Source organism: Leucopleurus acutus, assembly GCF_964270905.1.
Source record: "Leucopleurus acutus genome assembly, chromosome: 21".
Taxonomy (NCBI): Eukaryota; Metazoa; Chordata; class Mammalia; order Artiodactyla; family Delphinidae; genus Leucopleurus; species Leucopleurus acutus.
In genome coordinates, this window is record NC_139163.1 from 17,541,782 (window position 1) to 17,554,028 (window position 12,247).

The following is a 12,247-nucleotide window of genomic DNA, read 5'->3' on the forward strand; positions in this document are numbered from 1 at the left end:
GCACCTAAATATATAAAGCAAATATAAACAGACCTAAAAGGATAAATAGAGAGCAATAAAATAAGAATAGGGGACTTGGGACTTCCCTGGTGGTGCAGTGGTTAAGAATCTGCCTGCCAGTGCAGGGGACATGGGTTCGATCCCTGATCCGGGAAGATCTCACATGCCGAGGAGCAACTAAGCCTGTGTGCCACAACTACTGAGCCTGTGCTCTAGAGCCCACATGCCACACAACTACTGAAGCCTGCGTGCCTAGAGCCCGTGCTCCGCAACAGAAGCCACTGCAATGAGAAGCCCACACACTGCAACAAAGACCCAATGTGGCCAGAAATAAATACGTACATACATTTATTTTTTAAAAAAATAGGGGACTTTAATACCTCACTTACAAAACTAAACAAATGGGACTACATCAAACTAAAAAGCTTCTGCACAGCAAAGGAAACCATCAACAAAATGAAAAGGTAACCTACGGAATGGGAGAAAATATTTGCAAACCATCTATCTGACAAGGGATTAATATCCAAAATATATAAAGAACCCATACAACTCAACAGCAAAAAAACAAATAATCTGATTTAAAAATGGGAATCTGAATAGACATTTTTCCAAAGAAGACATACAGATGGCCAACAGGTACAAGAAAAGATGCTAATTCTTTGATAATTAGATTACTAACTATCAAACTTGTTGGAATGACTATTATCAAAAAGATAAGAAATAACAAGCACTGGTGAGACTATGGAGAAAAGTGAATGCTTGTACACTTCTTGTAGAAATGTAAATTGGTACAGCCACTATGGAACACAGGATGGAGGCTCGCCAAAATAGAACTACCATATGCTCCAGCAATTCCACTTCTGGGTATTTATGTGAAGAAAATGAAGACACTAACTCGAAAAGATGTCTGCTTCCCTATGTTCATTGCAGCATTATTTACAATAGACAAGAGATGGAAACAACCTAGTGTCCATCAGTAGATGATTAAAGAAAAGGTGGTGTATATATACACCGAAATATTATTCAGCCATAAAAGCAAAGAAAATCTTGCCATTCAAAACAATATGGATGTACCCTGAGGGTATTATGCTATGTGAAATATGTCAGACAGAGAAAGGCAAATACCATATGCTCTCATTTATGTGTAGAATTTAAAAATGAAAAACAAAAACAAAAAACACTGAGCTCATAAATACAGAAAAGAGATTGGTGTTTGCCAGAGGCAGGTGATGGGCAGCAGTAGGCAAAATGTGTGAACATGGTCAAAAGGTACAGACTTTCAGTTATAAAATAAATAAGTCATGGGGAGGTAATATACAGCATCATTATGGTTAATAATACTATATATTTGAAAGCTGCTAAGAGTAAATCTTAAACATTCTCATCACAAGAAAAAATTCTGTAACTATGTATGGCGATGGGTGTTAACTAGACTTATCGTGGTGATCATTTTGTAATATAAATTACTATTGATCATTCTGTTGTACACGTTACATGTCAATTATACCTAAAAAAGATATTTTACATTTAACTTTTTTTTCCTTTTAGAGCAGTTCAAAGAGAACCACACTCTAAAATAATTAGTGTAATTTAGGCCAAAATGCAGATGAGAATTATCTAAATACCAATACTTAAATTAATATAGTTAAGTTTAAATGGGTCAGTCACTCTTGTATAAAAGATTAAAAGACTTTTAAAAAAAAAAGAATACTAAATACTTTACTTTATATTTGTGGTATAATAAGAAACATATTTGTCTTTGACCAGGTTCTAGACAAAGTGCTCCTAAAATCCTGGTAAGTTCCTCAATGATAGGACCCTTTTTTGTTATTTGTAACATCTGAGTTTATGCTAATGAGGTGACTTAGGCTGAGTCCCTATATAGTCTGAGGACTGGGTTGGTCACCAAAAAGACCAACTGACAGAAAGTTGGAACTTTCAGCCCCACCCATCGATCTCAGGGAAGACGGGGGCTGCTGAATAAGCTCTAAAAAACCCTTGAACAGTAAGATTTGACAAGCTTCTTGTTGATGAATGTATCCATATGGTAGGAGGGTGGTGCACCCCAGTTCATGGGGACAAAAGCTCCTGTGCTTGCGGCTCTCCTAGACCTTGCCCTGCCCTAGGTACCTCTTCACCTGGCTATTCATCTGTATCCTTTATAATCAACTAGTAAACATAAGTAAATTTATTTTGGAGTTCCATGAGCCACTTAACAAATTACTCAAACCTGAGGTGGAGGTCATGGGAACCTGTGATTTATAGCACAGGTAACTATACATTTTCAATTGGTATGTGAAATGGAGCAGCCTGTGAGACTGAGCCCCTAATCTGTGGGATCTGACGCCACCTCCCGGTGGATAGCATCAGAATTAAGTTAAATTCGTGGGAAACAGTCAAGTGTCTGGTGAGAACTGGAGAATTACTTGGTGGTGTTGGAAAAAAAAAATGGGTATCAGAGTACTGAAATGTTCCATAATATATCAAGCTTAAACAATTTTTTTAAACGAGAGTGCTATTGTTTCATGACATAATTTAATGTCATATTTAATGACATAATAAGTTAACATAAATTGGAATTGTGTTGGAAGAAAACATTTATCACAGATTTTGAAATTATAATACTAAAGCTAATATGGAAAAATAAATAAGAAAATAGAGAAAAGTACCTGAAAAATGAGGGTAAAGAGAGATTAACCCTGCCATATAGCAAAACACATTAGAAAACCTTAATAATTAAAAATAAAAAACCACAAAACTTTTTAAAAGCATAACACTGGCAATGGATAGGTAGATCAATGGAACTGAATACAAAATCCAGAAAAATCCCAAAGATATATGGCAATTAAGATATAATAAAAAGAATCTCAAATTAGTAAAAAAAAAAAAAAAAAAGATTGGTCAATAAATAGCATTGGGACATCTGGAAAAAATTAAATTGGAACCAAGCCCTCATATCTATAATAAAATAAAAACCAAATGTATCAAATTTAAAATGTTTTTTGGATTGTTTTTTTAAATCTTAAAAGAACTGGAAGAAATCACTGGGAAATTAAAAACTTGGGGTGGTAAAGGACTTTCTGTGACCCCAAATTCAAAAGTCGTCAGACAAAATAATGATAAATCCCATGACATAAAAAACAAAACAACGAAAAAACCCTCTACATGACAAAGTCCATTATAAATAAAGACAAATAACAAATTGGGGGAAAACATCTGAAACATGTCATAGGAAAATGGATAATTTCTCTAATATATAAAGAATTTCTCCAAATTAATAAAAGACTAACAACCCAATAGCAAAATGGAGAATAGGACAGAATACACAGGTTCAAGGAAAGGAAAAAAAAATCTCTAAATCATAGGAAAAAACTGTCAACTTCACTGTAAGATAAATACAAATAAAGTTATACTAACACATTTTCCGCTTATAAATTAGCAAAGATCCATTTTGATAGTTTACTATGTCAGCAAAGGGAATAAGCATTGCGTACAGGAGTAGAAATTGGTACAACTTACTCTGTAGGGCAATCCTGCAGTATTAGTCAAAATTACAAACATGTACACCACTTTGAGACTGTATCTAACAAATAAACTTACACTTGGGTAAAATATTACTTTTAATGTTATTCACTGCATCACTGAGGGCAAAGAAGGATGGGCCTTTCAGGAAAGATTGGAAACAACAAAAATGTCCATTAATAGGAGTTTTGTTAACTTATGCTATATCCATAAAACAAGTACTTTGTGGTCATAAAGAATGAGGAAATGCTTTAGTAACCAACATGGAAAGCTCTCTGAACCATACCATTTAGTGAGGGGGGAAAAAAAAAAAAAGGGCAAGGGAATAGTTTGCTACCATTTGTGTGAAAAAAGAGGGAATAATACTACGCGTACATATTTCCTTGTATATGCATAAAATATCTCAGGAATTCTATACATGTGCACCCAAATGAAAAACTCTGGATACCAATAAAAAGAAAAAGTAAACTGCAAGGGAAAAGGTGGAAGGAGACTTTTCGCCCCATACCCTTTTACAGTTTTAAAATTTTTGAGCCAAGTGAATATATGATTGAAAAAATTAAGTTTAAAAAAGTTCTCTAAAAAGTTTGTTTATTTCAAAGTATGGCTCACCTTTATCTTAAAGCTTTACTTTTATGTAAAGGTATATTATTAGCAGGTATGTAAATATAACATAAGTTATTTAGAAAGAATATGTTCAATGTGAGGGAATATTTGTACTATCCTTGAAACAGTCTTAATAATTTTGAACCAGTCAGCTTTATTTTAATCTCAGTAGCAGGTACAACCTATAAAATAATCTAAGAAATGTATCAAACTTGCTTTTTAACAATGTGTACTGTACCACAGTTGTTGGCTTATATCTTCAAATAAGGTGAATGAGGTATATTTAACTCTTTCCTGACAGAAGATAGGAAATACAGTTTTTAGATAAAGAATATCAGCGAGGTTTATGACTCCAGGACAAAGACACAGGAGGGCAAAGATGATGGCTGGGGCTGATACACCCAATGAATGGGATAATCTAGCCTAAGCAGATTTCCAGGCAGTGTTAAAGATGCCACCTGACTTCTGAACAAGAAAAAGTTCTTGCAAATTAAGTAGAAGAACTGGGTAATTAAGCCAAGAGATATTACAGGAAAAGGAAGTAAAGATTGTATGAAGTTGTATCATCATGCAATTTCAGAATATCTGATATAAAAAGTTACAAAGAATCAGGGACTTCCCTGTGGCACAGTGGTTAAGAATCTGCCTGCCAATGCAAACAGGGGACACGGGTTCAAGCCCGTGCTCCACAACTACTGAGCCTGCACTCTAGAGCCTGTGAATCACAACTGAGCCCATGCACCACAACTACTGAAGCCCGTGCGCCTAGAGCCTGTGCGTCGCAACAAGAGAAGCCACTGCAATGAGAAACCCGCGCACTGCAACGAAGAGTAACCCCCGCTCACCGCAACTAGAGAAAGCCTGCGTGCAGCAAGGAAGACCCAACGCAGCCAAAAATAAATAAAATAAATAAATAAAAAAAGAAAAAAAACATTACACAGGATCAGAAATCAGAATGGCACTGGACATCTTGGCAACAGAAGCCTATGTATAGACAATAGAGGAATGCCTTCAAAATTCTCAGTGGAAAACCACTTCAACATAGAATTTGAACTCTACCAACTTTTAAGTGTGAGGGTATATTAAAGACATTTGCAGGTAAAAAAAAAAAAAAAGTCTCAAAATTATTCTTCCAAGCACCTTGTGGCATACTGTATTTTCCAAACGTGGCCACAGCACTATTTCTGGTCCCATATACTCTTCTAGAACCTTGCCACTCCACCATGAAGAGGAAGAGCCTGTTTTCTTCCCCTTGAATCTGATCAGAACTTCTTGATTGCCTCAACAAACTGAATGAAGCAGAAGCAGAATGAAGCAGAACAAACTGAATGACTTCAGTAGCTATGTCAGAGAAGGCGAATATGACTCTCTCATAACTCGTTCAGGATGTTCACCCCAGGAGCCCAGCCATTATGATGTAAGGAAGCCCAGGCTGCATCTAGGTATTCTAGTTGACCTCCCCAGGTAAGGCCTCTGATGAGAGCCCACTGATGATGAGTACAGCAGACAAGAGCTTTCCCTGATGAACCCTTCCTGAATTAAAGATCAGTGAGCAAAGTAAATGTGTTGTTTTAAGCCATGCCAGCTGATGCAGAAGGTGGAGCACAAACAAGCTCTATTAGTCCCTAACCAAATTGCAGATTCACAAGGAAAATAAATGTTGTCATTATTTTAAACACAAGTTTTAGGATAATTTGTTATTCATCCTTAGTAACTGGAACATGCCGTTACTTAGGAAGCTATGGGGAGGCAGTAATGCAAGAAACTAGGAAATAGCCTGAGAAAGAAAAAAACTTAGGATGCAGGAAAAGGAGACTCCAACACAGGAGAGTGGGAAAGGGAAATCCCAGGATGACAGCTTTATAGCAGTTGTAGAGTAACTAATTCAGAATGGAGGGGGAAAATGGAGCAATGTCTGCAAAGAGAAAATACCAGAACCTAGAGATTACCTGACAGGTTTAATGATGTGAAAAAATGATTTGAAAGGTATTTTTCAGAGCTGCTAAAAGTTGTGGAAAATTTAAAAGATCAAAGAAAATAAAACCAATGGAAAAATGGAGTAATTATTAACTCCAGAGAAAAGCAAAAAGTTATACCATCAGGGAAATATAATCATTATAAAGTACGAGGCTCAGCAGCAAGGAATATTCAGAGAGTCAATGTAATGAAAGTACCAAACATGAGTTTAAGTAAAAATCAAAAATTTCTCAGAGGATGAGGGAAAAGGAAGGTTTGTGAAAGGTAAGTAAAATCCTCATCAATCCATAATAGGAAGTCAATAGATAGTATCTAAAATGAAAGAATCAAGAGATAGCAGTATGTATACATTATTCAGAAAGATGAAGGTAAATATTAGAGAAGCAGCTTAAAAAAGAAAAACACAGTTGCCTCTGAAAAGTATGAATGTATCTGTGTGTGAAGGTGGGGATGTGGAAAACAGAGGATTGCCTTTTAACATTATTTGAATTTTTAAACTATATTTTGATTACTTAGATCAAAAGTAAATAAATGTATATACAAACTCTTTCGATATAAACATACTTACTATGGGAATGCTGTTGAAGCAGGAGCTAAAGCTGGAGGATTCTTCCAAAACTCATCCAACAGACTCTGAATAATTTTCCCAAGATCTGAGTGCATTGTAAACTAAAAGTAACAGTAATACACGGTGATCAAATTCATCTTCAGAAAAAGATTATAAAGTCTCATTAGGATAATTTAACTGTAAAACTCAATCTTAAATCCACTTTTGCAAGTCAAGAATTAAATGAAAAGCAAAGGATATTATGTCAAATGAACATATCAGCAATCCACAACTTACAATATTTTCTTATAGAATCAATACCATAAATGAGGTTAAAAGTTTATTTAGTCAATAATGGAGCTGAAATACTTCCACATTTCACTATTGACAATAATTTGAAGGTTCAAAGGTAAATACTGAGTACATTTAAGTTACCGTCCTTCACATTAATCAATCATATATATACATATATATATATATGTATATATATCCTAAGAAATTTAAGGCATATTTGAATTTTATCCCTTCCTCACCACTATAAAAGATCTACTATGAACTAAAGTTCTTAACATCAACAGGTCCTCACCACTGAAAAACAAATAACCTTCAAATCAGGATTATCTATTAAATACAGTGAACATTTTTGAAATAAATTACACCATATACATACATTGTTTACTAATGGAGAGGTAACATACACTCCTTGTTTATCCACTAAGTGATGTCGTATTGGTGGATAAACACTGATCACTGGTTTTTCCTGAGGAAATTGTGGAGGAAGTAATCTGGTAAAGGTAGAACAGATTAAAAAACAAAAACAAAGACAACAAATGTGATATTATACAGTCATAATCCTAAAACAAAATTACTTAAAAGCAAATAAAAACTCAGTAATTAGTGCTCTACTATGCTTGTTGAGTTGATTGAACGTACACAAAAAGATACACTTTGGCAACAAGACTATAAAGTAATTCAGTATAGTAAAACCTTCTTAATGTGGAATAAGGATACCATGAATTATAGACTATTCTTCACACCACGCCAATTAATTGCTTCCAAACACAATATACCAAACTATCCAAAATCTCAGCTAAAATTAGACCAGGCATTTTTATCAGGTGAACCCTAATTTAACCCAGTCTGGCTATTTAGTGGACCACAGGTTCCGGCCGTATACTTTTCTTATGGCTTTCCTACTTTTGAAATACTGCCAACAATTATTTCATTATATGCTGAATTTTTTAAAGAGTTGAGTGGATAAAATGGGAAGTGCTAGGATTGGAACAGTGTAGCTGTCATCATGCCTTCTAAATGTCTCAATTAACATATCTCTCCCAACTTTGAAGTCAATCACATGGTTTCAAGTAAATAACAGAAAATTCTCAATACAAAAAATAAAAAGAGTAAAAACCTTAACCTTTTTTGAGCTAATACAAATTTAAAATTAGGGAGTAAAGTCTTTAAAAATGAGAGTTTACTGGACATGGAACCATTTTCCAAATCTCTAAAAACTCAGACCAGTATGTCCCTTTAAACTGCCACTCTGTTCCCCTTCTGGCTCAGAAAACTATGTGTTGGCAACACTGTCAAGAAGAAAACTGGGTCCTTGTTGGCTTCTCCTACTTAGCTCTACCTAAGGCATGTGATGAGAGATAAAACTACTTCATTTATATAGTTGAAGATGTTAAACTAGTTTGGTAAAAAAAGGCAATGTATGGCCTTTGGACCCCAACCAATCTGGGTTTCTCTCCCCACTACACTATTCACTACCTATTTGTTCCAATTTGCAGGGCTGCTGTGATGATTCAGAAACTCCCATATATCAAGATAACACAGCATAATAGTTGTCACTGTTATATAGTCATGCTTTAATCCACTCATTCAACTAGGATTTAACAAGGCCTCCTATGTGCAGGCACCGTGCTAGGCAATGAGGATAGGATGATGAACAAGTATGGTTCCTATCTTCAAGTTAAGTGCCTTTTTACCTCACCCAAACACTCACTCTAGTGGCTAGCCACCTGATGCAATCTGAGGTAATAACTTAATTCTTTCATGCTAAAGACTAATAACTGCACTTAAGGCTAAATGAGTACTTCAGCAATCACTTTGTCCAACCTTTCCTCTTTATAACTTAATAACCTCATGATTACATTTTCAACTTTTAATTTTTTTCTTTAAAAATAATTAGCAGATCAAATTCAGTCTTGAACTTTCTGGTTGAGGTAGTTTATCTGTTGCTGAAAACTAGAATATTTTCACTTATTTCTGATGTAAAAGTGTCTATATCTCTAATGGTTTTCCACACATGATCCCTTTGAGTGTTTGTCATTATCATTCTTACTCTTTCAGCCTACCTCCAGCTTAGACTTTAGTGCAAAACAATAAAAACAATTACGTCTTTTTATTACATTTCCTCTTTTACAGTTTCTTACAGCAATATCTATTACAATGATGACTTAAAAAATTTTTTATTTCACAAAATTTTATGTTTAATAACCTATAGTTACTAGAGAGGGAGATAAATACTAGAAAGGGAATAAATTCACTTTTAAACAGTTTACTTCTAATAATAGCTAAGAAACAAAATAATAAAAAGATTTTAAAGTCCTATTACATGAAAAAATAGTATACAATTCTACTCACATATTAATGTTAATTGTCAGGTTGTTTACGGTGAATGGCAACCTGTATTCCACATCTTTCTGTATTTCAGCTATACTGTAGGAGAAAATTTGAGAAAAATAATTTATCTAAAGTTATAAAAACCATTAATGTTAAAAACAAATGTTAAATATTTTTAGAGTCTACTAAAACTACTTTATTTTAATAATAGAATTTAGATGGCCAATATAACTTGTATCTTGAGGGGAAAATGATGTTTGTCGAATAAGCAGGCAATACTATTCTGAGATATGGGCGGGGTCGTTGCTGAGAGGGGGAGTTAGATGGTGAGGTAAAGAGACAAAAAAACTCTTATATTAGTGCTAGATCGATTTACCATCACTTTATCTAATTCATCCTCAGGAGAAGCAATTGTGAGCCCTCTAGTTAGAACAAGTCAGCAAGACATCTGGGTTCTGATTATAATTCTGCTATTGCCCAGCTGTATAGATAGCTGGGGAAGCCTGGGCCTTAAGAGCTTAAACTTATAAGTCTGGATGAGATGTCTCCTACAGTCGTATGATTGAGACCGCTGGCTGCTTTCCAAAACCAAATATTCCCCTTCTTCCTAAATAAGAGAAGCCTGATTTTATTCTGAGTAGCAATGTTCTAACTTTTCTTGCAGCAAGTTGTTGCTGTAGACTTAAGTTCCAGTCGATAAAACATAGAAAAGTTGTGAGGTGGAATTTCCAGGAAAGCATCTTAAAAGGGAACAAAAAAACTGGTATGAGTCCATTTTCCCTTCCAGCCTGGCCCTGATAGCTGAACTTCTAACAGCCATACTGGACCAGGAGTGACCCTGAGAACGGGAGCCATACACTAGGGAGAGCTCAGCAGGAAGATGTAGCTTGGGTCCTTGATGGCTATGGAATTGTCAAACTGAATTTCTTGTATGTAGAGAAAAAGAAACTTTTATCACGTTTAAGTTACTATTTTGGGAGTCTTTGTTACTAGCAGCTGAATATAAATGCCAACTTGTATAAATCCCATATACTTTAACGTTCTACATTCAGAATTTTATTTTTAATTGCAGACATGCAATTATTACAGTTATAATCTACCAACCAAATCTTTGGGGGGATCACTTGGAATGCTAACCAACATTCAGAATCTTTCCAAAGGGAAAAATGTTTAGTATTAATGAGTTAACGCTGAAAGGAGGCCTAATCTCCAAACAGACGTGAAACTTTTTCAAGCATAAATACCTTTGAAAGATCTACCAATTACGTAATTTACTTTTCTTTTGGTTGCTTCAATTAGTAGCTTTAGAAAACCTCTTATTTTTCTCATTTTCTTTTTTGGACTATGACTTTTTTTTGCCTTCTAATAAAAATCTAGCCTCTCAAATATGTAAATTTTAGGTAGCTTGAAAGGTTCAAAAGTGTTGGGATGGAGTTATGGAGAAATCATAGATGTCTCCTCTGACATCCCATGGAATGAGGTTATGACTGAAGAGAAGAAATGGTTGAGAAAAGACTCAAGAAGATATTCAATATTAGGACTAACACAATTTTTATGAAAGTTTCTCTTTGGGGATCACGTTTGGACTAGGATACCAACAGCCTTCTCAACATTATGTATCAATAAAATGACTTAAGTTTTTTATTCCTCTTTGTTATCTTAGGACCCTAAGGTGTCCAATGCTTTAAGGGAATACTGATCACAAAAGCATCCACCAGTTCAAAGCCAAGTTCAAAGCCAAGTGGAGCATCTTAGTGATTAAGAGCACAGCCTCTTAATCTAAGCTTCCTGGGATCAAATCCTCTACCATTCACTTGTGTGATCATGGACAACTTATTTAATCTGTCTAAGCCTTATCTCTCAAATGGTAAATGCAGATGTTAAAAATACCCATCTACCTAAAAGAACTGTTAGATTAAGTGAGATAATGCATGCAAAGCCCTCCCCACATAATGCCATAATAATTGTTCAATATATGTTAGCTATTATTAAATAAGCATTTAGAACACACATCTAAATTGGAGCCTGTCTACTAAAGTTTTAACTCATTTTTTCAGACACTGTATTTTTATAGAAAAAACTGAATTTGATTAAGATGATTTTTACTTAAATCATTGGCTAGAAGTGTTCAATTCACTGTTCCCATAATTATGTTCTTGACATTTATTAAAATTTGACAAGTTTCCTCCACAAATGAGGTATCAAAAATAACTAAAGGTAATATTTGTAACATTAATGAGAGCTAAACCGTCATTAACAAATTCCAAAACAACAGGTTAATCATGGCAATTGATGGGGTTCAGGACACGCTACCCCTAAATGTGGCACCTTGGCATCTTGAATATTTTAAGCTGAAGGAGTATGAGAAAATAGCAGAAACAGGAAGGTTACTCTGACCTTCTCCCCCCTCACCCTTCTTCCCTGAAACAGGTCATAAAACCTCATTAAGAGGTGCCCTCCCCATGCCAAGAGGAAAGGAGCATCCTTATCTCAGAAGACATAGGGACACCAAGAAGAGTCCTAACAAACTGGCCTTGCTATGTCATCATTGTACCCTGCAACCCCATGCCCCCTGCTCCATTTACTACAATTACAAGCATACTTCACTTTATTGTGCTTCATAGATATTGCCTTTTTCTTTTCTTTTCCCTTTTTTTTTTTTTTTTACAAATTCAAGGATGGTGGCAATCCTGCATAGAGAAAGTCTATTGGTGCCATTCTTCCAATATCATTTGCTCGCTTCATGTTTCGGTGTCACATACTGGTGATTCTTGCAGTATTTTAAACCCTCCACCAGCAGAAAGATTGCGACTTGCTGAAACCTCAGATAACAGCATTTTTTAGCAATAAAGTATTTTTAATTAAAATACATTGTTTTTTAGATATAATGCTATTGCACACTTAATAGACTACAGTATAGTGTAAACATAACTTTTATATGCACCGGGAAACCAAAAAATTCATGTGACA

At 34.9% G+C, this 12,247-nt stretch overlaps 1 protein-coding gene across 1 annotated transcript in view; it reads right to left on the minus strand.

Moving 5' to 3' along the window:
• VPS37A (VPS37A subunit of ESCRT-I) overlaps positions 1-12,247 on the minus strand; it is a 38,459-nt gene that overhangs the window by 16,319 nt on the left and 9,893 nt on the right. Inside the window, exons 2-4 of the mRNA XM_082863875.1 lie at positions 9,299-9,373; positions 7,323-7,437; positions 6,674-6,774 (exon numbers count right to left, since the gene is read on the minus strand). Coding sequence (XP_082720001.1) covers positions 6,674-6,774; positions 7,323-7,437; positions 9,299-9,373 — 291 coding nt within the window. The remainder of the gene's footprint in view (positions 1-6,673; positions 6,775-7,322; positions 7,438-9,298; positions 9,374-12,247) is intronic.